At 37.1% G+C, this 26,259-nt stretch overlaps 3 protein-coding genes across 7 annotated transcripts; all 3 read right to left on the bottom strand.

Moving 5' to 3' along the window:
• Positions 1-3,188: 3,188 nt before the first annotated feature.
• LOC103951475 (maltose excess protein 1-like, chloroplastic) lies at positions 3,189-6,252 on the bottom strand. The gene is made up of 9 exons (XM_009362850.3): positions 5,793-6,252; positions 5,296-5,472; positions 4,844-5,134; positions 4,636-4,725; positions 4,249-4,350; positions 4,060-4,178; positions 3,798-3,860; positions 3,626-3,687; positions 3,189-3,465 (listed from the first exon to the last, which is right to left on the bottom strand). Exons 1-9 carry the CDS (start codon positions 6,081-6,083, stop codon positions 3,383-3,385), a joined length of 1,278 nt encoding a protein of 425 aa, XP_009361125.2. The 5' UTR covers positions 6,084-6,252; the 3' UTR covers positions 3,189-3,382.
• A 751-nt stretch (positions 6,253-7,003) lies between these two features.
• LOC103951476 (RNA polymerase sigma factor sigA) lies at positions 7,004-11,466 on the bottom strand. Of its 3 annotated transcripts, none has more exons than XM_048565300.1 (10): positions 11,218-11,466; positions 9,912-10,773; positions 9,299-9,497; positions 9,088-9,180; positions 8,872-9,000; positions 8,646-8,699; positions 8,488-8,565; positions 8,306-8,368; positions 7,461-7,573; positions 7,004-7,364 (listed from the first exon to the last, which is right to left on the bottom strand). In XM_048565300.1, the coding sequence occupies exons 2-10, from the start codon at positions 10,616-10,618 to the stop codon at positions 7,256-7,258; spliced, it is 1,545 nt and encodes a 514-aa protein (XP_048421257.1). In that variant the 5' UTR covers positions 10,619-10,773; positions 11,218-11,466; the 3' UTR covers positions 7,004-7,255. The 3 variants fall into 3 exon arrangements, with proteins under 3 accessions (XP_048421257.1, XP_009361126.2, XP_009361127.2); XM_009362851.3 differs by having other exon boundaries at positions 9,912-10,750; XM_009362852.3 differs by having other exon boundaries at positions 7,004-7,359; positions 9,912-10,750.
• Positions 11,467-14,571: 3,105 nt separating this feature from the next.
• LOC103951473 (dual specificity protein kinase YAK1 homolog) lies at positions 14,572-23,397 on the bottom strand. 3 transcript variants are annotated; one of them, XM_009362844.3, is made up of 18 exons: positions 23,114-23,397; positions 22,222-22,421; positions 20,946-21,099; positions 20,756-20,865; positions 20,551-20,620; positions 20,357-20,439; positions 20,181-20,265; positions 20,052-20,092; positions 19,836-19,958; positions 18,888-19,038; positions 18,583-18,697; positions 18,374-18,456; positions 18,206-18,280; positions 17,489-17,563; positions 16,588-17,408; positions 15,830-15,982; positions 15,035-15,330; positions 14,572-14,860 (listed from the first exon to the last, which is right to left on the bottom strand). In XM_009362844.3, exons 1-18 carry the CDS (start codon positions 23,258-23,260, stop codon positions 14,784-14,786), a joined length of 2,859 nt encoding a protein of 952 aa, XP_009361119.2. In that variant the 5' UTR covers positions 23,261-23,397; the 3' UTR covers positions 14,572-14,783. The 3 variants fall into 3 exon arrangements, with proteins under 3 accessions (XP_009361119.2, XP_018503987.2, XP_018503988.2); XM_018648471.2 differs by having other exon boundaries at positions 20,181-20,259; XM_018648472.2 differs by lacking the exons at positions 14,572-14,860; positions 15,035-15,330 and adding an exon at positions 15,553-15,736.
• Positions 23,398-26,259: the final 2,862 nt, after the last annotated feature.

Below are 26,259 nucleotides of genomic sequence, written 5' to 3'. Positions count from 1 at the left end.
TCAAATCCTTTTCCATATGCCCATGCTGTTGTCCACCGCTGTGCTTGTTCTGATTCCCTTCCCAACGATCTAATCACTGGCATCATGATCAGACAAATTCACCACCATCTCACACCTTTCTTGAACGTCCTGACGAACCCAGATCTTGAGTTCTCCTCCTGCGCCTCCATCCAAAAGCCCATATTTGAATATGTTGCTCAACCCATTCAATTTGCCGCTGCTATACCCTTTGCCTTAGAACCACTCTCTTGCTACTGTTTGTTCGCACCGTCGCGGCACCAATGCACCACACACCTCGCACCTCCAGTTTGATTTGATTTTGTATTGTCAGTCTAGAAAGAAGAAAAAAAAATTTCCACCAAAATCAACAAACTAAATCCATTCTAATTCTTTAAAATCCATATGAATTTTGTAGGAGTCTTAAATCCTCCTAAATCCTATCAAATCTATCAATTTTAAAATTCTTTAAAATCTTAGTTTGATTACACCCCCTTAAAGTTCAAAAAATATAACTAAAATTTACTCTTATGAAAAATATAATTCACGTTACAGTCGCATCCAAAAACCCAAATTGCAAACCCGGTATAATTCAATTCATGTACTCTCTCCTCTTTCTCCTCTCTTCATCCCAGCATCTCTCTCGTTGTAAGCACCTCTCATCAGTTGGAACACCTTTTTCACTTGGATCATGTGCAATGGCATGATTTAAAAATTAAGGCCCTGTTTGACACTCTATTTGAATTCAACTTTTTAAATTCAAAAACAATTTTCAAGTTTTAGATCTTAAAAACTTGTTTGGTAGGACTATTTAAAAAAACTGAACTCAAAACTAACTAAAAAATATAGCATATTCTCTAAAAACATAAAAAGTAAATTTTTAGAATTTTTAAACTTAAACTAACTTATTTATTCTCTCTCTCTCACTCCAAATCTCTCTCTCTCTCTCTCTCTTATTCTTTCTCTCTCCTTTTTTTTTTTGTTTTACTTTTTTCATGTCTCCTCTAATCTGTCCTTTTCATTTTTTCGGTTCTTTATCTCACTCCTCTTCCTCTTTATCTTGTTCAATCCTCTCTCTTCTTTCTCTTTCCTTCAATCATCTCTACTTTCTTTCCTCCTTTCTTCAATCATCTCTACTTTCTTTCCTCATCTCTTCAATCATCTCTTAACTTATTTCCTCCTCTATGCTATTTCTCCCTCTTCTGTGACCTCCTAGTTTTAGATTTCTTTGCTTAATTTAAGTCGTAAGATTTAAAAAATTTAAATCGCAAATCAATTAAGTCTTTGAATTTTAAAGAAAATTATTTTTAAGAAATGTTTTTAAAAAATTCGAAAAATAATAAAAAATTTCAAATAATATACCAAACAAACCCTAAATTTTTTAGACCCCATTTGATATTCAACTCAATTCCAAAAAAAAATTTTAACTCAAAATCACAGCCTACTTCCAGAAAACTGGCTTTTTGCTTTCTGAGCCCAATTCTTCTGCACCCAAAATTCTTTGTGGCATCTTGTGGCCTGCCTTATTTGACATCGGTCCACAAACCCGTCTAACTATGTCTACTATTGATTAAAAATAATGAGAACCGTTATTAGTATTTTAAAATTTTCATTTTACAGTTCTTATAAATGTATTTTTTTTAATTATTAAAAATTTAAAATGTAAATTAATATTTTTGAAATATCAATAATAATTCACAAAATAAAATAAAAATGAACCTCAGTCACCAAGCCACCCAACCCCTCGTCGTAAACAAAATTGCAGGCCTCTAATCCAGTCCCAGTCTTCGAATTTCTATGAACATCGAAGATTTGTTCTTAAATTTCTAAAAAAAGCAACGATGGGTCCAGATGCCGATGATGAGGGCGACACAATGAGAGAGATGATGGATCGCGGGTTCGAAAACAGAAATGTCATCATCTTCGAATTCGATTTCCCGCGGTGGAGCCTGGACACTAGTTTCAGGTCAAGAACCAAAGCCCCGAGATCTTTTGAGTCCTAGAGCGATGCCGCATTGAATCGTCGCCGAAGGAACTCAAAGCTCTTCCTCGTCCTCGTGCTCGTGGATCGTCGATGATGGGTCGTGGATCGTCGCCGATGATGGGTTCTCTGTTTTTGAATTTCTCTATCGTTTGTCTGCACGGCGAAGTTCACTGTTTTCAATTCCAGTATTTAAATGGTGAGAGAGAGGAGGAGGGGGAGAGGGATGGTTGCGCGTGGTGGTGGTCTGGGTTTTCGCGTTTCATTTTTTAGCTGATAGTGTTTAAAGTATGGCTAGTGATGGACAAGTGTCAACCTCTTAGATCGGCCACAAATAGGTTGCAGAGGGTTATAGGTGTAGAAGATTTTATTTTTGGACATGTGTCAACCTCTGAAATAGGCCACAAAGAGATTGCAGAGGATTTTAGGTGCAGAAAATTTGATCTCTTGCCTTCTGTCCTCCCTCTTTCTTTTTCATATTCTGTGTCCTTACTCTCTCTCTCCTCTTCACTCTCTTCTCTGTCCTATCACTTATAATTCCAAATAAAATTGAGAACCCATAAAAAACGAGCACAGTCTTCGATGCGATTGTCGTTTAATTCCGATGATTTTTATTTTCTTTTATAGCTTCATGTATCTAGTAACAGTATAACTACTCAGCCTTGCTCCAACGAAACCATCAAAGTGGTTCTCTGGTTTGAAACGAATGTCATACTTATATTTCACATGTTACGTTTCGAGTTTAATTTTTATCACTAGTGAATCACACAATAATGACTAGAAAGAGGTTGAAATGCCTTTATAAATCTTTCTACTTCTAAAATAATGAACTGTCATGACTAAACCACTTACTGATTATTTTTTGAAAAAATATTTAAAAAATCTTTGCTTCTATGAATAATGATCTGAATCACACCCGAATTTCACCAAAAAAAATGGTTCATTAATAAGAAATAGAACAGAATACGAGGTTTTTCCTCTTATCAGAGACCAATAAATGGATCCGCCGAAAACAGCCCACTAGCTTGATCAAACTAAGCACAACAAATTTAGAGCTACCAACCCTCCCATAGAAAGACTACAAATTTTCCCCATAAACTCGTATTGAAGAAAAACTCCGACAGCAATGATGTTAGTGGATGCAATTGGTCTACGTATCCAGGTCAAAACTACCGTTTAGGATCGTTCAAATGTAAATCCCCACCTGACATCGCCACAACTACCATAGATTAATTACTAAGCAGGTCACTGTAAAGACAGGACCTGGATTTTCAATTATTAATTAGTTATTGGAATTATATTACATATTTAATCGTAAGATATTATAACACGTCTTATCTGTTGCCAACTGCATTCAGATCTTTTGGGCTTCTTGACATTATCACCTCGACCGGATTCTCGAAGTTACAATCCAGAAACCAACTCTTTCAAAGATGTGAAGGGTGAGTCGTATCCGTTGACAACAGCATCTCTCCATACAGCCATTCCTGTTGGGAGAAAAATATCAGACAGAGCTCTTTATGTTCAACGAGTAAGCAACCTTAAGCATATTTTAAATTTCATTATTTTTCTTTGTAAATACATTTATTTAGGGCAGGGATGCTGTATAAATTGATAGTACTACACTGCAGGGACGAAGAAACAAACCTATCCACAAAAACAAACCCGTTGTCGCTGCTAAGAAAAATTTCTTGCTGATACTTTTGAACCTGAAATTACACACAAATAACCCAACGTTACTTAGTAGAGATCAAAATTCCCACCAAAATGAACATTAGAAAATCCAGTTGAAGATGAACCAAAAATCAGAAACCATTACCAATACAAGCACACGATATTCCCATATCCATAAAAGAAAGAAGCCCAAGTAGAACCAGTGAACCTGCAGTCATTGTTGATCATTATTCTTACTAAAACTCACGTGTGTGTGTGTGTGTGTGTGTGTGTGTGTGTATCAATTATCAAATCAACGAATATTTAGTTCAACCATCAAAGGTGTCTTGCAGCAGTTTAAGAGGGTCACGGAGATAGATAATTACCACATTGACAAAAAGAAAAAGAAAAAAGAGAAAGATAATTACCACATCAAATCACGAATAAAAAGTGCGCGTGGGATCATAAGTCCATTTCCAATCATTGCAAGCAACATCGAGGAAGCTGATAAACCTTTGATATTGTCAGGATTTAGGAAATTTGTCCACTGAACAGGAAGCATTAATGGTGGTCAGATTAATGAAAAAAAATTACCAATAGAAATTCTAAAATAGTACCATTTGTGAAACTGGCATCCACATGAAGAGAAGTGTAGCTGTCCATCCAGATATTGCTCCAACAAATTTTATGCCACCTTCAGAGAGTTTTCCCGTTCGAGCCTGCAAATATTAGCAGCTCCATGTCTAAAAAGACGCAAAAAAGAATGCCTTTGCATTTCTATCTTAATTTTGCAAAGAAGAGAAAGTTTTAAAGGAAAAAAAGTAGTTCTCTTTTCGGATGATAAATACAGAACAACTCATTTTAAAGACAAGAGGTTAACTTTAAAACAGTTTCCCATTAACCTTAATGGATTATGTGAAGATTCAAGTAATAGAATAAAAGTTTTTTGAGAGTAAATAAAACTTACCATAACAATTTCAACCAAACAATTAAAAAAATCTTACCATAACAACAGCCACCACAGCTACAACAAAAGCCAATGCACCAGGCAAGATACTGTTGGGTAGATATGGAACAAACGTAGACCACATAATCTATAATCATAATTGTAGACAAAAGATTAGTAAAATTGAGCAATTTTTCAACGCCCTGCTTACCAATATGGAAAAAGACATGACTTTTAAGAGAGAGAGGGAGAGAGAGAGATATCACTTGAGGAAGAACCGATAGACCGCCAACAGTAATAAAGTCCTCCCAGAAGCGCCAGAGTCCAGCATTAAGCCAACCAAAGTAATTCAAGAAATTCAAAACAAGACCAGTTGCGACAACAATGGAGGTAATGACAAAGTAAGGTAGAGGCATCGCATCTGCCATGGAAAGCTGTGCAAAAACCACATATAAGGAAATTACACCCAGTGTCTGAACCACAATGGCCTCATTCTCCCTCTTCTTTGCAAAATATGAAAGCAGGGAAAGGTTTCCAAGCAAACCAGTAAACATTCCCTGCATTTACAGCATTCCTCCCTTGCTTAGGCTACTATGGTTGATTATTTTCTAATATAACCAGAAAATATTCATGTTCTAAGCAGTAAGCAGCCTCCTCAATCCTCATTAATAAACTTATAAGGGGGTGGCAAATTGGCGATAGTGTGTTACCAACTTACCATCCATGGGACTGCCAAAAGGGCAGCTTTATTTCCTGCCAGAAGATTTTGGGCATTGAGGTAGATTTGAGGCATTTGCAGTAACAGAAATGGGATATTTGATGCGCCGGAGAATTTTGCTGTCCACGAATTCCATTGCTCGAAACTAGTTTTGCTGCTCGAGGATTTCACTGATCCCTTTTCCCGAGAATGGGGAAAACGATTTGTTAATTTCAATTTTGAGCAATCAGAATGTATGTATGTTAATGTTTGAGTTTGACCCAAATCAAGGGGCTGACAGTCACACAGTATATGATATTGATCAATTAAGACCAAATAACCAATGATAATACTAATTATTGGAGTTTCAAATCTATGAACATCATGTCATGTCAGAGAGAGAATCAAACAGTTATACATACAACGGGTAAATTGTTATCATAATATATGCATCGCATCGCTTAAGTTACAGATGAGGAGATGAACAGAGAGAGAGAAGATAGCACAAGTAGTAGTACCTGGTGAAGAGGGTGAGGGACGTCGGAGTCAAGAGCGCTGAGAGTTGAGCGGCGCTGCAAAGGCAAACGCAAAGGGAGGGGATGGTAAGAGATGAACAAGAAGCATTGGCCTTGGCCCGCGGAAGAAGAGACGGAGAGAGTGTTGGGGTTGGTGTTGTGTTGGATCGTCGAGGAGGAGGAGGAGGAAGAGGCGGGAAAGGATTTCAGAAGATGATGTTGTTGCAGTCGAGGATGAGGAGGACGACCAAGTGTATAGGAGGAGTACGGCACCACCATTAGACTCTCGGCCATTGATACTTGATTCGATTCGATTTGATTTGATTACACTTTCCAGCACTCACTCACAGGATCTTGGGGACTTTGGGAAATTTGGAAAAATTGGAAATGGAAGCTCATTAACTTGCAGCGTCGAGATTGGGCATTTGTGCGTATCTCCAGACGACACGTGGAAAGTTTATTTGCTTGCTTAACCTCATAAACTTATGAAACTCATGATATTGTCCAATCCAATCCAATCCAATCCAATCCAGTCCAATGTCCATATGATATTTCCATGTGCGTGAAGAGCGAGCAAGCGCAAAACGTAAGTTTTAAGCAGGCAAGTGGAGCTAGATCCCATAAACTTTTGCAGATCCAAAATTTCTGAATTAGTAATCACCTGAACAATTTTATCTCAGATTCCAAGATTCTGAAATACTTAAAATAGATTAGAGGTAGTCGTGCAGGTATCCCGTATTAATTTTGTTAGGAATGACATTTCACTACTTCAACTTTGTCATTACGACATTTTAGCATCTAATTTCTGAACTAAACTTTTGTTTGTCACAAAATACCACTTACCATGAAGTCGTTCAAATTACCAAACCAAGTTAGAGAGATGCAGAGAGTGTATAGAGTTCAATATGTAAATTACAAAACCATATCGAAGTACAAAGTTATTTCGAATTTCAGACTTGTCATCAACATTTGTTTGTACATAAGAAGATATATGTGGAGGAGCAGGCCTCAATCATGGAGTAAGATTATTTCTCCTCCTATTCTTATCCCCTCCTCTCACATTTTGTTTTTTTATCTTACTGTCTTTATAAAAAAATCAATGTAAGATATTGACATGACTTAACCGTAATTATTCAAGTAGGAGGGGCCTCGATCAAGGCCCCGGGGATAATTACTGGTTCCTTACCACAACTCAAGTAAAGAAACATGAACCCTCACGTAACTAACCGGGATAGTAATAGTTTATCTCCAAAGATAATAATACGTACATACAAAAAATTATGGGCTCCAGCAGCTCATGAGCTCTTACCTAGTGAAGTGAGAGAGCTTGCTTTCTTAATCTTCTTCTTCTATATATACTATCTCAAACCTGAAACAACTTCAAGGTACAATTTGTCTCGTACGTCCTTTTCTGTTCTGTATATAGACATTCATTCATTCTGGACTCTCAAATACAAGAGACAAAATTAATGCTTGACTAGCAAGGCCTCCATCTCGGTTTTTCTTGCAGCATGTTTCAGTTTCTCTAGAGCAACGAGTCCAACTTGCCTAACCCTTTCTCTGGACAATCCTATACTGGAGTTCACATTATAACACAGTCAAATCAACGTGATGCAAAAGATATTAAGACTAAGGTAGTTTGATGGATGTTAGGCCCTGATTTGGACTCACCGTTTACTAATGTCCTCCCATGTAAGACATTCATTATCCAGACCATAGTAAAGCCGTATGATCTCTCTTTCCCGTTCCCCAAGCATCATATTTATGAGCTTGTTTACTTCATCCTGCAATACATACAGAGATTATAATCTTTTAACTATTCATAATCAGCGACATGAATTTCAGCAAATCTTCCAAAACATGCGAACACAACATATGTGCAGAGTCACACACAAGTAACTAGAAATGTACCTACTACCTAAGAGGATATTAATCATCAATTTCCTTTCTACCATAAATGTTTTTCATTTCTAGGATGCCAATCTTACAGGATTATCATACAAATGGACCAGTAAAGCCTTTTTTCTATTACATTTACAGGTTGGTTCGCCTTATGTTTTCTATGTGACTCAATTTACTTTTTAAACACATAAACCTACTAATTCAGTGTGACTACAACTACCTATATTCTGAAGGGAAATGAAAAGGATGAGTATTGAGTATTCTTAAGAGTCCAATCTGCTAGATGCCAATCCCAGTGCTGGAATCCAGATTTACTGGAAATTCAAAGAAAATGATGATTTGTCTCTTTTTATCTTCTTAACTCCCATTATTACTTGAAATATGAGAGGCAAGGTGAAATCTTTTTCCTTCTAAAGGTAAGAAGTAACCTTTAAGATGTAACTATTTTTAAAGGAATGTAGCAGATTATGGTAATCAGCTTTAAAGAATCGTTTAAAATCAAACCTATTTGTTTTTTTTTTTTCTAAGGAACTTTTAATATATATATATATTTTTTATCTGGAGATGCTTGAACTATCTCCTTTTACTGTTGTTTCTTTTGTCCCTCTTCTTACCTTGAGTGCCCACGCATCCACCCCATTCCATGGGATGTTCTCAAGGCGATTATCTGCAATGTACTGTAAATGAAAAATCGAAAAGGAGATGGTCAGTTACGAGATGGAAAACTGACAAGCAAGGAATAGAAATTTTACTGAACTGGAATGGCGGAAATTGAGGTGATGTAATCGACACTTACACTATGATGAGTTTCTCCTGGAAGTCCATTCAAAGAGGGGAATGCGTCCCTATCAAGTGAAAAAACCTTGCTGATTGCCTACAGATTAAGAAACTCCATGGTCAGCATGGAGATAACATAAGAATACAATAAAACAGAATACCACAAGCACTTAGTACCTCTGTAGCATTCCTAACTTTCTTATTGGACATATTCAGACTTTCTGCGATTCTCTGATATTGAACGTAATACAAGAAGCACATATCAGCCAAGAGAAGAGTGATAAATCAACATTGTCGTTGTAAGTAAAAAAACATTTGAAACTTATGTTGCTGGCATCAGCACATTCACAGATTTCTTGTGAGCAAAGCAATTGCTATCTGAAGATAATAACAAAAGACTTACATCAATTGATGGAGTTATTCCTTTCTCTTCCAGTCTAATTTTTGCATTTCTGATTAAACCTAACCTCTCGTGCAAATGTGTTGGCAGTCTCAAGGTTTTGGAATTTTCAACCAGTGCTCTTGAAACACCCTGAGAATATAAGGAAAAAGTAACCATCGTTAGTTTAACCAATCAGTCAAAATCATCTACCATTTCAAGGGGAAATATTGGCATTACCTGACGTATCCACCAGTAAACATAAGTAGAAATTTTGAACCCCTTTGAAGAATCAAATTTTTCAATCCCACGCAATAGTCCGATTAACCCGCCCTACATAAGAGACAATGAGCTTCGCATATGAGATTCCAATCACGTTCTGTCTAAAGTTACAGTTGTTTGGGTCTATATATTGGGCTCTCATATATGAAGTAAGAAAAGAAAAAATAACCTGGATTAGGTCAGCCATTTCAGCGCCCATATGATCATATTTTTGAGCAATGGACATGACCAGACGAACATTGCTCATTGCCAGCTTCTCTCTTGCCAAAGAACATTCAATCAACTTTGACTTTAATTCAGCACGGGAAATCCTCAATGAAGTCGCAAGCTGTTCATCAGAGGGCTCACATCCCAGTCTCTCCTTCAGTCTGGAGATCCAAATGCAAGGATTAGGATTAGAAACAACCAGATAACAACAAATACTTTTTCTTTCAGAAGAAACCAGTCTCCATAAAGGTCAACTTACTCGGAAGAGTAATCAATTAAAACAGTAAGAAAAAGGTATACTCCACCCCACTTACTTACCACATACACCCACACTCCTCACCCTGTAAAAAGAAGAACTACGCGCTTATTGGGAAGAAGTTACATAACTTGGCAAGTTGAAAAGGGTTTTGGCAAACAATATACTTTCGAACTTTATATCTAGTTTTTAGCCAATAAATCAATGTTTCAGTATTTGTACTGTGATCACTTTGCATGTCTTGTCCTGGACATCATTGACCCACTTATATTCAGTACTTATGAATCCTACAATATGGAAAGGAATTAAGTGTTATAACCTTGATTTATGTTCCTCAACAGAAAGGCCAATTTTAATTTTCTTTGACAGGCGCACAACCTCAGTGTGAGTCAGCAAATCCTCACTAAGAACACCCTTCACATAACCCTTTAAACGACTCTGAAGCAGCTCTGGACTGATGACTGGTCTTAAAGACTTATTGGTGCTAGGTTGTGTTAAACAACGGTTTAAGCTGAAAGCATTCCTCCTATTACTCATTCTTCTGTGGCGAGCAGATACCCCAGAACAAGTGACTGGTATCCTCTTGTTAGTATCTGTTTTTATTGTTGAATCCGTAAATATTTTTTTCTCGAAGGAAAGATTCCATTGCTTTTCGAGCATAGACTTCTGTAGCAAAAGAAGTGCGTCCACTGAATATTCAAGATCAGAGCTTTCCCCCTCCAAGTCATTGAAGTCGTGAAACCATTGCTGTGCGGTTGAGGAAGGAGCAGAGGCAGCGTTGACCTGGTCTTTGAGAGCCTTACTGGAGTGGTCAGCTCGATTGGAAGATGAAAATCTGGAACTGGTGTAGTTGGAATTAGACTTTCTGGCGGTGACAAGATTCCTTGTTGAAGAGAAATGGCAATGTAAGAAGGCATGGTCATTGAGATGAAAGAGCTTTTCTGTGACATCTGAATAATAAGAGGAGGAGGAATTCAAGAGCCTCTTCCCCGTAGTAAGGCCAATAACAGCAGCTATGGCCATCATATGGCTTTTCCTTGTGTGTAAATAATTACCATAACAGTAACAGTTGCTCTCTTATTTCATGAATATGTATGTATGTAGATATAGCTTGAGTAACCAAAGAGCAAGAGCGGTTTTGTTGAGTTGTTGTAGGATCTGCCACAAATCATTTAGCAAGGCTTGCATTAGTAAACAAAGAAGAATTATCAGTATTACTATCAGTAATATCAAGTACGAAGTTGAAGGCAATGACTGAACAAACAAACAGAAGAATACATTCATGTAGAATAGAACAGAAAAGCGAAAAGCGATGGATTGGATGAAAGCACAAGAGCGAGCAAGTATGTATGTATATGTGGAACTGAATTAAAACTGCAATCCCCCAATCCAATCCAATCCAATCCAGTCCAATCCCCATGAGGCTATTATGACGCCATGAATAGAAAGTTGAAACAGAAGAAAATAAACTAAAATTATTGCAAGCCATTATTGAAACCTACTTGAAAGCTATCAACCATGCTATGAGCTCGCAGGCACATATACATATACATATGATATTCTATCAATCTCAAATAGGAAAGAAGAGAGATTTGAATCAGAAGAAGAGTGGATACGTAGCGTACCTGACTGACTGAATCTCTCTCTCTTTCAGCGGTAGACACTGAATGAAGGGGAGAAGGAAGGATATCGTTTTTGTTGTTGAGCAGCTGCAAAACAAGAAGACACTGAAAGAAAATGACGACGGTGAACTCAACAACCAAACAATAACAACAACAATGCAAACTCTTTCCTTTTTCCTTCCTCTGTACAAAATACTAATGAAATCGATGTTTTTTTTTTTTATCCCTTTAATTTTCTTTTTCCTTCTCTAGTGTTTATTATATAATGTCATAAATTAAAATTAGAAAATGTCCATTTATTGTTAAAGATATGGGACGGAGGGATGCTATTGGTTGGAGCAGATTGAGTCCAGCTTCGTGTGGTCAGCGACCTGCCATTTATATTTGGATTTTTTTTTCTTTTTTGTCTGTTCATCTGTGAGCGAGTGAACGAATGGATGATGAGGCGGTCCTTCCAAGAGCCCAAACAAACAAACCCAACAGCAAATGTGGAACTGTAGTTATGATGTGGGCTCACTACCCAACTGCATATGTGGATCATCACGTTACCGAGTAACTAAGTATACTTTACATTGGACGTAGAAACGTCGATAACAGTGCCTTAAGGATTATCATTTTACATGTTTTGTTGGCCGGAATACTCCTTAATTGACGGGATATAAAATACTTACTTATGTTGAAAATATAAATAACCATGTAATTATTTCACATTCTGTTGATCCTAAAAACTATTCAACCTACGTGGCACGCATGCCGAATAACTAATAAAATAAATACATCATTTGGTCGAATGCTAGGCGTGTCAACTCGTTGGCTAAGCTCGGACGGGGAGTAAAAGAATGTTGATGTTGGGTTGGGCGCTTTGATGACTAGAATCTTGCGACTACAGCCGAGGAAGGAACACGTATCGGCCTTCGAGTTCTATAGCTTGAAGACAAGGCTGCTAGTTCTATAAAGCTCACGAATCGTCAACACCGGATTCGGTGACTGTAATTATATTTGTGAGAATATAAGTGCACTGAATTGGTACCATATTGTAGGGACACAAGTACTTGAAAGAATATGTATCTTGATTGTAAATATAGTTCGGTCGTCTGCGTGCCGAATTCTAAAATGCACTTGTAAATGTCCAGTCATAAAATAGGCTTGGCTTTCAGTGTGCCGAACGTTGTAACCTGGTAACACCTCACTTAGCCGAGAAAGCTGATGATATGACCTCTTCCAACAAGGACTTAAGAAAACCTTGTTGACTAAGACTTGGATAGATAACCAATCGGTCTCGAAGCAGTGCTATTTATCCAAACTGAATGTGACCCTCGGTGGGTTGATTTTACGGCTCCAGTGCTGTTTATCTAAACTAAAGATGTTGCCAATTACCAACACAATGTTGTTTATCTAAACTGAAGATGGTTGGTGGAAAAAGGTAAAATAAAAATATCTCAAGGTGTTTGACAAGTTTCGGGTAGAGCAAGAGTTTGCACATGGTAAATTTGGGTGTTGATTTGGAGGGCTTTGAGTGATGCATTCCCCTTTCTATTTATAGTAGCAATTCCTCATGACTGAAGTACATTTCCACTCGGACCAGAACTCCTTGATCAAATCCGAATAGGCTTCGGCTAGTTTTGACTCATGTAGGATTTTGAATCTAGCTTTATTATCACCTAGATTCGACCCTTGATTCTTGGCTTCTTTTCTTATTTGAAGCATAACTGGCCTCTGAGGATTCCTTGTTATACTAGGACTCAACCATTCCTTTTATTCCAATGAAATTGTCTCCTGATAGAACTTGGCCGAATTTCATTGGGCCGGGCTCTTCTTGGAAATATTCTAAGATTCTTGATGTTCACATGATATTAACAAGTGAAAAGAAGCAAGAAGCTGTAAGAACTAAGAATTGGCTTCCATCTAGCTTCCAGCTCTCTCTATCTATCACCTGTACCCTTTTTCTTCTTATAAATGTTATTGAATTTCTGATTGTATATACAATATTGCTACCAAGACATATATATATATAAGTGTGTGTGTGTGCGCGTGCGCGCCAACCTGGATTTGTTATATGGAGGAAACAATACATTGGGCCGAGATAGATTATGGACTCGGCCTAGAAATGTCATTTTGGGTCCAAACATATTCCTTTTACATTTTTTTTATAAATAAAAGTAAATGACATACTAGATTTACTTGTTCCACTGAATGATTGAAAGTATCTTATTCTAAAAATGATGCATGGCTGGTTAGAGAGGGTCTATTACTTGGCTCCATGTTTCAATTCACACTCTTAGCCCTCTCGTCTCACACTAACAGTGTATGAGGTTATTTCAAGGGGAAGTGATTTCCATTCCCAACTTTTTTCTACTGCGCTCCTTAATTATGTCCCTTGATTACCCATTCAATTTTATTCAATTCAAAGACTAAAAAAAGGAGTGCATAAATCACTCCTCTATTTGAAAGCGATTCAAGAGTGTCATATCCTCGCTCACTACAAAATAATTAAGGTTTTTATTGTAAATAGTACCTTATACCCTACCAAGTCACCAATTTGGTCTTTTATATTTCAAACTCATCAATATTATCCTTGATTTTCTTTATTTTTATTTTTTTCAAATGATAAATTGTTAAATTAGTCACTGGCGGAGTTCAAATGCACGCCATCATGCAATGGCTCAACATCTTTCCACTACTGTGATAAAATGCCACTTGCATCAGTATTGTCCTCTATTAAGTTGATGAGTATTTTTTGTCAATGCAGTTCAAATACGATTTACAAGTCAAAATCAATTACAAGTTCCATGCTTACCATGTCATCAATTTAATGAGACCACGAGAAGAAACAATAGCCGCGGCCCAAGACCTGCATACTTACAAACTAAAGCGAGGCCCAAGAGAACAAGAAACAGTTACAAGCAAATAGTAATTCCACTCAACAATACCAGCAAAAACTCAACAGTTGGTGTTTATCTTCATTTGAAAAGATAAGAACGAGAAAGTAGATAACTGTAAATCAGAAACATTAAATAGCTAACAAAGGAAAAGAATTCCAACGCACAAACACCAATTCAACAACGGAACAATATCAATTAGTACTCAAACGCATCTAAATGAACCACTAAATATTTAATAATACATAACCAAAAATGAACTATTATGCGGCTGCATTACAAACATCCCAAAATCCCAAGGTTAATTCTGAACTCCATTCACCAATTTACACCAACTCTTGAAATTCATTTCAGCAGCTGCAATTAATCTCAATAACTAGGTTAAATTCCTTCAAACACATAAAAAGCAATTTCAGACACTATCTAAATTAAAATTCCAGCATTTGATATATAGATGAGAAGATTGAAGACATTGACGAAAGCAAAACTAAATGCATTAGATAAAACAAGAAGGCAAGAGAATCGTTATCCACAAATTATATTTTGCAAGCACAATGAATGAGCATGATCTGGAAGAGGATTTCATAGCATGAGCCCGCTAGCTATGTGAACTATTGAGTACAAGTTGTACAATGTTCTTTCCATCTCTCATGATCTGATTTTTCACAATAAAGAAAACTAATTCCAACATCAAGAAATCCTCCCATAGTCCTTTCTTCCTCGTGATGCAGGTGGAATGCTAGTGACGGGATGACTGGCTCTATGCCCTACAATAGAGTGCCACAATTAGTTTAAATGTTCTCAGCTCCCCAAAACCCTCCATTCAATCCCCCCGTCTCCCATAAAGACATCATATAGCTTGGCATATTTTTTAACTAGGAAGATAGCAACAAAGGAAAGTGGAAGGTAGGAATGGCTTATGATGTGAAGTCAGAAAGTACCCCATGACATGCCATTGCTGAATGAGCTATTTCCCGGAGAATGTGGGCCTCCAGAGTTAAAATTGGGAGAAGGGGGCTGCATCTTCATGTGACTCCAATCATTACCACGAGAATTGGTGGGTCGTCCGTGATTTGACCGCTGATATTGCTGTCCCAAGCGGCTTGGAGAATTTTGTGATATATGAGGCATGAAATGAGAAGGTTTTGACAAACGCGCGCATCCAGCAAGTGGTTCAGTAGTTGAAGGAGGGCTACCCACCTCTACATGTGGATAAGATTGAATGGGTCCATTTTGTCTGAAAAGATGGTAGACGATTGTAATCAAAATCAAGCTAGGACAAAGAAATACGATATGACAAGAATGAACTCTGTTCCAAAACACAGGCATGGAAATGTGTCAATTGTAATCTTCTGACTATCTCATAAGGAGAAATGTTTACTATTAGAAACCTCCATATTAATTGCACGTAACACAATAAAACATTTTGCAAAGGAAACATTTGAATATGTTATTACACATCCATCCACGTGTTTTAAAAGTTTACTGAAGACTGCGTAAGGTTTCTGCAGTATATGCTTTCACATAAAAATTTAAGATGAGGAAAACAAAGTGTGTAAATATCTTGTTGGGGATCCATCCACGTCTTAAAGTTACTACATACTGCGTCAGTTATGTGGAATATGCCAGTATACATACAATTCCTGTTGAGAAAAACAACAATGTAGATTTGTTGAACTTGCTAACATAATTTCAGAGCAACTAAGTGAATAAACTTGGTAGATGATACAACTTACCTTTGAAAGGATGGACCTGAGCTTGAATTTGGCACATGGTTAAATCTTCCGGACCCAACCAATGTTTCTGCAGAACTAAGATGCATGCCTTGGCTGAACTCAGCAGTAAGGCAACTTACATCCGAACCATCTTCTTGCAGAAGAAGTTCATCACTGGAATGAGAATGGAAAGACAGAAAAAAAGAATACACATCAAATTCTAAACAACTATGAGGATGATAGATGACTACAAGTAAACCATCTTCTTGAGCCTATATAAATTCCAGTGAAGAAGCCCATGAACTGTTAGCAAATTGGCATTCAATTTAATATGCTGCTAAATAGTGGATACTACGATCACAGTCAAGTAATGTACGGATAAACCCAATAATGGTTTGCTTAACCATGCGCAAACAATGCAATAATTTTGTACTATATCATTCTTAAAATGCACTCGTTGGAAAAGTGAATGATTATCATGACTGGAGTAATTATAGGTTAAGAGATCATATAGGTCATAATGAATTACAATGAAGTAAGGCCATTATGGGTAACAAAAACCATTACCCAAGCTATGGTCATTACCAACCAACCATGGATCATGGGACTAAGTCTAACAGTTGGCCCCACTTCTTTCAGTTATCTGGTATACTGAGTTACAAAACTACCATCATATAGGGTCATATTGACTTTCATCATCTATTAATGAAAGAAAATGCAGCACACTCATGGGAATCAGCATACCTTTGAGTAGCAATAAAAGGAAACAGTCCGTTTACCTATAGTTGGGATCCCAATCCCCAGGATCAGGCAACGACGGGTTAGCCTCAGCCTTTTCATGAGCCACTCCTGTGGTCATTGGGAATTTCATAGGGGAGCCAACTGCGATGGAAGCTGGCATGTTCTGGGCTAAGTAACCAGCAGAAATACCACTGCTTCCTCTCTGTTGCTTCCAGCTTCCAGCATTTGAGCTTAAATGCAAATGTGATGGTGAAATACCTAGTATTTGAGAGTTCCCCTCAGCTTGGCTAGAACTGGTGCCATCAGTAGCTTGCCCTTGCCAATGTGTTGATGAACTTTCTTGAGTTTGAGAACCTCCAGGATATCCCCAACTTTTTCGTCTATTAAACTGGCTAACAGCGGCCATCTTTCCTAAAGGTGATCCATGACAATTGCCCCTTGCTGGAGAAGTTGGACCATAATGTCCTGGAGAGCCAGCAGAAACTTGACTGTACGAGTTTGGCGGAGTAAATTGTGAAGGACTAGTGCCTAGAGGTAGTGGAGCAAAGCTTCCTGCTGAAGGACTCATACCAAGTCCATTTCCATGTGAATACTGAACAATTCTCCGTCTTGCATCCGGACTACTTCCAAGCATTGATACATTACCTTGTGCGTGCATGTTCATCCCAGAAGGGCCAACTGGTGAATAATAAGCAAACATATTACTAGTATCTCCGTAACTTCCATAGCTGCTTCCTAGTCCGGTACCATCATTATAGCTACCATGGCTTCCTACACTGCCATAGCTATTAGCATGTGCATATGGAACCACCTGAAAATGTGGGCTGCTATGAATGGAGACCCTATTTCTACCTGGAATCTGCAAAAGAACAAATATAGTTATAGCCGAGATGATGAGTGAAGAATGGACAGCCAAAAAATAGAAACGATTCAGCTTACATTCGGGGATAAACCAGCAGCAAACCAATGTCCACCACCAGGATGATGGTCCACCCTTATGTTTTGAGAAACAGGCTAAGGGAAGAGAAGATGACAAGAAGGATAAAGACAAAGAAGAAGAGAGAGAAAAAACAGTTAGTACTATCACCTGCAGAATTTCTAATGCAGCCAATAACTAACTACTGTAACAACCAACCTAGTCCTGAACGATTTGTCAAAAGTATGGATGACTAGATAAGAAAAATAGGTAAAGATTTAACAGCCAAAATTAATAGGTAAAAACCAATTGCACAGACAAATACTAAAAAGAACTCAGGATATAGGACAAGGTCATCCTCATAATTCGTTATGAGACTCATAAGCATTTTTGCAGATGTGAAATAACAGCTGGAGTATAAAACCAATTTAAAATCAACTTTTCATTATTACCGTGCATTTCGTCACCAAGTATATACATATATACGTGTGTATGTAATTTGTATGTACACAAATTACATCTGATCGAGGACTAAGGAATATGCATAATATACGGAAACCCAACACATAATCGATGTGTCAATTTAAAAGAAAGCCAAGCACAATTACATCGGATATCTAGGTCTGGCTTGACACGTCTAACGTCTTCCACACAGTTGGATCAAGTCACAGTCCATCCATTTAAACTATGAACAAAGCTTTATGAGAAGGTTTAAATAGTTCATATGTGGGTTTACTTACCATGTGAGGGGTCTCCGAGGGAGGTTTATAAGGGTGTGTAAAAGGTTCCCCCGTAACAAAAGGGTGTTTTGAAGCCTGCAGGTACAAGTTTAACTCACAAATCCATTTCCAAGTAACTATTTTTGCGCTATATTAGAAATAAAACAGCAGAGAAGACAATTAAACAACCTGAAAGGGTGACCAGCGTTTTGCAGGATCAAACTCTACGAGTCCCCTCAAAAAATCAACCAAAGCTAGTCGTATTTGAGTTTCTGCACATATTTGATACCATGCAACAGCATTAGTAACTTCAATAAAAGAAACTAGTTATGATTCATGAATTAAGTCGAACTGTTCCAGTGTTGTCAGCTTTGAACATTCAAAAGCACAAAGCAAACCTTTAACCATGTCTTCCTTAGGCAAGTTCTTCCTATACGGATAGTTTGTAACAATTTCTTCAAGGTTCATATGATTAAAATACTCTTTCCCAGTTGATGGCCTTTTCAATTCTCTCTGAACAGAAACCAGTGACCGTAAGAACTAAACCAAAAATATTAAACAGTGATTAAAACTAAACAAAAACAAAAGGAGGGGAGGGGAGGGGTATAGTGCTCCTCACCTATTCCTCTTTTCTCTATCTATATGATCTCTTTTTCCTAATATCATTTTCATATTCCAGAAACTTTTTATTTTTGACACTTACAGCTTCATATTCTGCTTCGGTTAATGCTTGATAAGCACTTTTTCTATTTGCAGAATGTTCCCCGTTCTCCACATTGTGCACACTCCGAATGCACTTAAAGAACTTGCTTGTGTTTTTTGCCTCCTTAAGTACATAATCTGGGGGTTGCCCTCTGCAACATGTTAACCATACATAAAAATGTGTTTGAAAATTGCGTCTGAAAAAATGACAAAATTACTTTTTTTAAATAATAATTCTGAGAAAGTGACAACCAATAACTGTGCTAATATCATCTCATAGAGAAAAAGTGATAAAATCCACCGTTAGAAACCAGTTACAGATCAAGAAACAGCAAATTGTAGCCTCCAAGGCTTTAGCTACTGGTAACTTATTAAACAACGAATTGTCTGCAAACAAAATCTCAAATCACAAAATGGTCCCTTCTCCCCTCACCACTTCCTTCCCAGGGGAAATACCTACCAATAATCTATGGGAGGCTAGTTGGACATAAAGTCCAAACTGTGGCTCTCAAGCAATTGGTGGCTAAAATTTAGGGAAAAGATGGAGGTTTGGGATATTCATGTGCCAAACAAATATTAACTTTGGAAACTCCAGTAACGACAGAGGTCGAGTTTACACTTTCACTAGGCTAATTTTTGTTGTGTGATGGGTGGAAAGAATGAGGAACAATGAATAACAAAGAAAGAAGAGAGTAAGAGCATTCATAATATTAGACATTGAGGATAAAGCTTTAAGGTGAATTCTTGATTCAATACTCAATAGAACTAATTTCATAAAGAGGACCAGAATATTAATGTGAACTGTAAACAACAATCATGAAAAACAGGGAAATGATAATGATAGAAGAAGTAAACAAAGACGATATTTATGAAATCATTCATGGCAGAATGGTGCCTTATAAATTAATGAATATAGGTTCCCTTCATAAGAATACTAGTATGAGCATACCCAAGTATTTCAATCATTCGCCTTAGGAGGTCAAATTCTGAAGCTCCTGGGAACAATGGCAACCCCAGAAACAATTCGGCGACTATACATCCAAAGGACCACATATCAATAGAAGTAGTATATCTGTAAAGGGTTAAGTACTAGCAAAATACCTCGATATAATGAAATATGAATATAAAAACTGGACATAATAAAAACCTCTAACGCAAAGGATACTGATAACCAAGGAGAACTTCAGGAGATCTATAGTAACGACTCTGCAGAACAAATGAACAACATGCATCTATGAGACACTCCTCTGAAAGATATGACTTTAATAAGCCTTGAAAAAGCGGTAACGCAAACCTGAATGTAGGAGTAAACAGTTCGATCTTCCATGCAGGCAGATCCAAAGTCAATAATTTTAATTTCTGCTGGCTTAACACTGTTGCTTTCAAGGGAAAGTACGCAATATTAACATGAGAGAAATCTATCACAAAAATAGCCCAAACCCAAACTCATCATTAAAAAAAAAGAGTCACCTTGTACACAAAAGAATGTTTTCCGGCTTCAGATCACAGTGAATTATCCCAGCATCTTTTAACAGAGCCAACCCATGTAGAATCTATTTTAAAGCAAATATTACCCCAAAAAAACGACACAAGAAGGGTCAAGATCTAGCATCGTCAGAGGGGAAAAGAAGTTCAAATTCAATTACAAGAAGGAACTACCATACTTGTTTCGAAAACAATTGAACAATGGTCAGGGATAGTCCCCTGAAATGATTTATCTTGATAAGCTCATACCTGAATGACTTAAAAATGTCAAAAGATGTGCGAGGAAAAACTAAAGGCAACAATTAAACAAAAATAAGAGTTCAAATGGTGCATCAAGTTACATTGAGTCCAACTACAACTAATTAGGTAGTGTCAATGACTTACAGATTTGTATCAAGCAGTTCAAAGCAAATGCACAAATGACGATGATACACAAAGTAATCATATATACGCACAATGTGATGCTTATCCTCAGGATCATATTTCCTATTTAACTGCAAAACAAACGGCAAAGAAAACAGTAAGAAGTTCTGAAATTGAACATGAGAGTCATACTGAAAAAGAACAGCATTACCGTTGTCAATATGGATACTTCAACCAGGGCTTGTTGATAGTATGCTGGTTGATTTTTGATGATCTTCACAGCTACGAAGCTGTTGGTCTGTGGAACCCAGCATTTAGCAACCTGGCCAAATGTCCCATGTCCAAGAACATCTTTGACAATGTATCTGAAAAGGTAAAGAGAAAGGACCTAAAAACATAATACTAGCAAAGAAGGTCTAAGCTAGTCGGCCACCATGGGAAAGTACAGATAACAACATCCTTCTGATATCTCTTCTAATTTAATTATATGTTTGCATTTCTGTTTGACTTTCACGTGTGAGACATCGTATGAACAAATTTGATGGATTTACAAGTACATAGTGTGAACAACTAATAAATGCAATTTAAAATACAATGTTAAATTGGAGAACTTATTGTATCAAACGTTTAATCTAATAGGAAATGGGATCAAAAATGTATATTAAGCGGCAAGAGATAGCACATGGACTATGTAACAAACCAGTAAACTGAATAACAGAGAAAAGAAGTAAATCACAAAAACAAACAAGGCTCTGCTACCATTTTGCAAAACCAATTGTTTTCACAAGCTAAGCTGATACCAATTGGGCACAACAATTTATAAGAATCCAATGCACTGACAATGACAGATGTGCATCAACCTCAGAGAAGTCTAAAATGGTAACCATGAGGCTGAATCATCAGATAAATAAAATAAAAAGTAAAACTTCTATGGAAGCAGATTAAACAAGCCTAAAGGGAAATCGGATGAGTTGATGGTCCTGCGATCCCAAACCAAATCTAAATATCCAAAAGCTAGAATTAAAGAGAGTTATTCTTCCTCATATGCTCTCCATAAATCAAAACACTCACTGGTACGAAATCCTAAACCACTCCAGTAACGGACATGGCTCAACCCAAGAGTTGCATAAGTAGCATAAGAAGTAAATTAGAGTTATGTCTAGAGAAGATCCAGAAATAAAAATATGTCAATAGCATATATACGTCTGGTGTAAAGAAAAATCTGAACAACAGTAAGTAAACTCAAGCACAGAAGCTGGACAGATGCCAGCCATCTCAATGATTACCATTTTAACAAAAATATGAATTTTTGACAGAATAAACTTGCCTATATTCAAATTAAATATCAAGAGGACAATCTCCAAATTTTTGTCTTCATGTTAACAATTCTCAATTTTCCACAAAGCAGTGAAGCAGAAACTAGGAAAAGGTTCCTTAAGAGTCAGTCAACATAGCACAAAAAAATTAAAGCACAGACAAGAACGAACCTTCGCTGCGTGTCTAGATTAACCAAGACAAAGTTTACAGTCAAAATAAGATCTGAGTTGACATTATCATAGCCATCATTAAGTACTCCACTTGATGGGGTGGTCAAATATCTCTTTGGATTCAATTCTTCTGAATACTTAAACTGCGGATTGCATATTTGGTATGTTTCAACTATGTCCTTGGTTAGCCTTGCCACAAACTGCATAGCAGAACGTTGTATATCAGAATAATATCTGCTTCAAATCATTTCAATCATTTCAAGTCGAGACATGTATACAGAGAATGATATAAATTTGACAAAAAAGAGAGAAAAAATGCTATATAAGATCATATAAAAAAATATAGCAACTAAAAAACGTTTCCACATTGATGGTACCACTACTCAGGGATAAGCATAATTCACATACTATCCCAGTTAAGTTTCCACATTGGTGGTACCACTACTCAGGGATAAACATAATTCAGAGGCTATCCCCAGTAAAGTTATAGTATAACAACAACATACCATACATTTATGCCACTGACTAACATCAACATCCCTGGGTGGGTGAGGGTACATGTCAACCCAAAGTTAAGAATAGTTCTATGCCTGCTAAATCTCTGTGTATGATTAACCGTTAAACTACTTACTGAAATTTATCTATTGTATTTCACATATCCAGGAAATAATAGCACGAAGAGCTAGTAGTGCATTATTAGAGTAGAGCGCCTCCTAAGACTTCTCCCAAAATGGACAAAGACAGTGGGTGGCTAGCAGGCTAAGTCTTCTCTCATACCAATGGGAGCTCAATATATAAATACACTCTAATTCTGTAGAAGAGAGCAAGAATTGAAGTGAATGACTGATTGCACCACTTAAAAAGTTGCAAGGAAAAATAAAAAAACACTTACGGGTCTCCTGACAAGGACACGCAGACATTGGGATTTGCTGTTGGCAGCTTCATTCTGCGCAGAATAAGGACTAAAGGCGAGCTGGCTGGTACGCCACGAAGAGGCAGCGGAGTCTTTGGATTGATTACTAGGGCTGAGCTCATCCATGGTCCAGACCGAAAAAGAAAATCAAGCTCCAACCCAGAAATCGCCCATCCCCAGAGTCTCCATTGATGAAGATGATGATGGAGATATCGTATACATATACACACAACAAGTACAACAACAAGAACAAGAAACGCACTTTTAGCTATTACTGCAGTAAGGATGATAAATCAGCGATTGGACGGACCTGTTGGATGCTCCAATTAAGCCCAATAAGATTAAGACCCCACCAACCGATTCCAATCCCATCCTTCATTTCTCAATCCCAGAACCTTAAGAGCCCATCGCCGCCAGAGGATCCATCAAACTATCTGATGATCCTGATTCTTCTGAGTTGCCCAATCAAGACGATAAATACGAATAGGATTTCCAGGAGGACAATTCGACCCTAATTGCATACGTTGTACATGAATAAATTTACTTATCTTTACTTATCGGGTGATTGTGGCAGATGACCAGGGAAGATGATGACAGACAGAAGATGGACGGAATTGCGATTTGGGGCTTACAGCAAAAGAGCATATAGACATTAGGAATTGTGTTGTGTCAAGAAGCCACCGTCTTTCCTCTTTCTTCTGAATGGAAGTTAAAAGATTTCTTTTTATTAATTTTTTTGGGTAAATCTCAATTTATTATCTGAAGTTTTTTGATTTTTAACTTTCCATAAATCAAGTTTTTTTTTATTCCAATACTTAAATGATAATTTTGAGTTATTTTTATACCTTCCTTCAACTTTCTGTTAAAATAAACGTTAACTGTGATGTGGTCTATGTGAACAATAATTAAATGTCACATGTTAATCTAGATTCATATGGATATTAAACCAATTAAAAATTAAAAATTAAAAGTTAAAACATAAATAATTTAAAAAGTTGTCTGCCTCCCAGATGGTCGAGGTTCAATCTCACCGCTTCCGTCATCTTCCCCCGTTATACAGCTCCATTTCCCTCCTCCTAACCCTAGGCTATAAGGCTAAAAATAATTCAAAATGACACGAAAATTGTCTCCAACTAAGGGCTAGGCCAAATAGCTCGTGGGCCCCACCGAGCCAAAACTACCAAATCAGGCCAACCGGTTGGCCTAAAGGAGCCAGCTAGCCTCGGGTCAGCCCAAATTTTGAACTCCAATGGCTACCTGGCGTTAGCATGACGCCAGGTTACTGTTGGAATTGAATTTTATTTTGGGGACAAATTTAAAAAATAAAAAATTATAATTTTTTTCCTATAAATACCTAAATCATTCTTATGCCATTTCTCACATAATTTTCACCGTCCCATACTATCTTACTTTATTTTATTTCAATTCTTCACATTCTATTCTCTTATCTATTCCAATAATGTTTCCTTCAATTTTTTCAATAATTTTCAAATGGCCACATCTGCAATGAAAGGTAGGGATTGGACCCGAAAAGAAGATGAAGTTTTTTGCAGGGTTTATAGATGGGTCTCGGAAGATAGTGTGAGGAGGAGTTATCAAACAAGTGAAGGTGTTTGGACTCGTACGTCCAAAAAGTCCTATGAGTTCTACGAATGCACCACTCCATCGAATTCCCAAAACCACGAGAGTTGTTCTTCAAGATGGAAAAACATCTTAATCCAAGTTTGAATAAATGACATCAAGCAGTGTTAAAGGCCAGAAGAAGACATGAAAGCGGAGCCAATTATTACGACGAAGTAAATGTTTTCACGAGTTATTTTAAATATTTAATTATATTACATTTAATTTCATAAATTAATTTCCTTTAATTTTTGTAATTATATTTTCTATTTACGCCAAGCAGAGGAATTGTATATGGAGAACAACTCCTTAATAGATGTATGAAATTGCCCCATAATTATCACTTTAGGTACTAGACATGGATAAAAAACTTAATGTATGAAATGTTGAAAACCATGAAATTTTAAGATAGTAAATTAAGGATTACCCTTAGTTTTTTTTTAACCAAGTTGTAAATATTACAAAGTCGTAGGTTAAGAAAAAGGGCGACACGCCCCGATCTCAATGTCCGATGGACAACGGGATGACCACGTGTTGGCTGACAACCAAGGGTGACGCAAGCCATTTGATGAACGCATATGTTGAGAACATGAGGAACATGCATAAAAATTTCGCACGTAACCACGCAATGTAGTATTCAAGTATAAACCTTAATAAAATATAATAATTAACTGCCAACGATTTAAAAGTGATAATGCATGACATGTTCAGAGCATATTACTAATTCGAAATACAAGCAGAAGGAATATTAGAAAGTGTGATTATAAGAGATGTCCTACACAGAGAGGAGGACACAAATTCACTAATATGGAAATGCCTCGTAGCTCGGGTCGTATGCCTCGTTCCTAGGTCCTGAAAGGGGCACAAAACAAAACATGAGTGGACCAAGTTTATATATATGTAATACTAAAACAATTATTCTTTGATGTACTAACCCCCAATTTTAGATAACTCATATAGCATAATAAGTAATATATTTTTCGAAAATCCTAGCATGCCATAAAACCTTCATAAAACATATATTGTATATAGTGTGCTGAGTAGTGGTATCACAATCGCCCAAAGGCACTACATCGCTTGCTCGAAGGCATATATATATTTTCCTCCTAAAGACACTACATCGCTAGCCCGAATACATATATATATATCTTCTGCCATAAGGCACTACATTGCTCGCCCGAAGGCACTACATCGCCTGCCCCGAAGGCATACTTACACACACACACACACACACACATATATATATATATATATATATATCCACTAAGTGAGCATAGAAAAATCATGAACATAATCTTTCAAAAATATATATCATCGGAGCTCAATAGCTCAAACATCATATCATAAATCATATGAGCGTTCTAGCTTAAATCATCATCATAATGGAAATGCCTCGTAGTTCGGGTCGTATGCCTCGTTCCTAGGTCCTGAAGGGGGCGCACAACAAAACATGAGGGGACCAAGTTTATATATATGTAATACTAAAACAATTATTCTTCGATGTA

This window comes from the organism of the source record quoted next, unplaced genomic scaffold (assembly GCF_019419815.1).
Source record: "Pyrus x bretschneideri cultivar Hongxiangsu unplaced genomic scaffold, Pyrus_bretschneideri_v1 Contig4, whole genome shotgun sequence".
NCBI classification, from domain to species: domain Eukaryota; kingdom Viridiplantae; phylum Streptophyta; class Magnoliopsida; order Rosales; family Rosaceae; genus Pyrus; species Pyrus x bretschneideri.
This window is presented reverse-complemented; position numbering and strand designations above follow the sequence as displayed.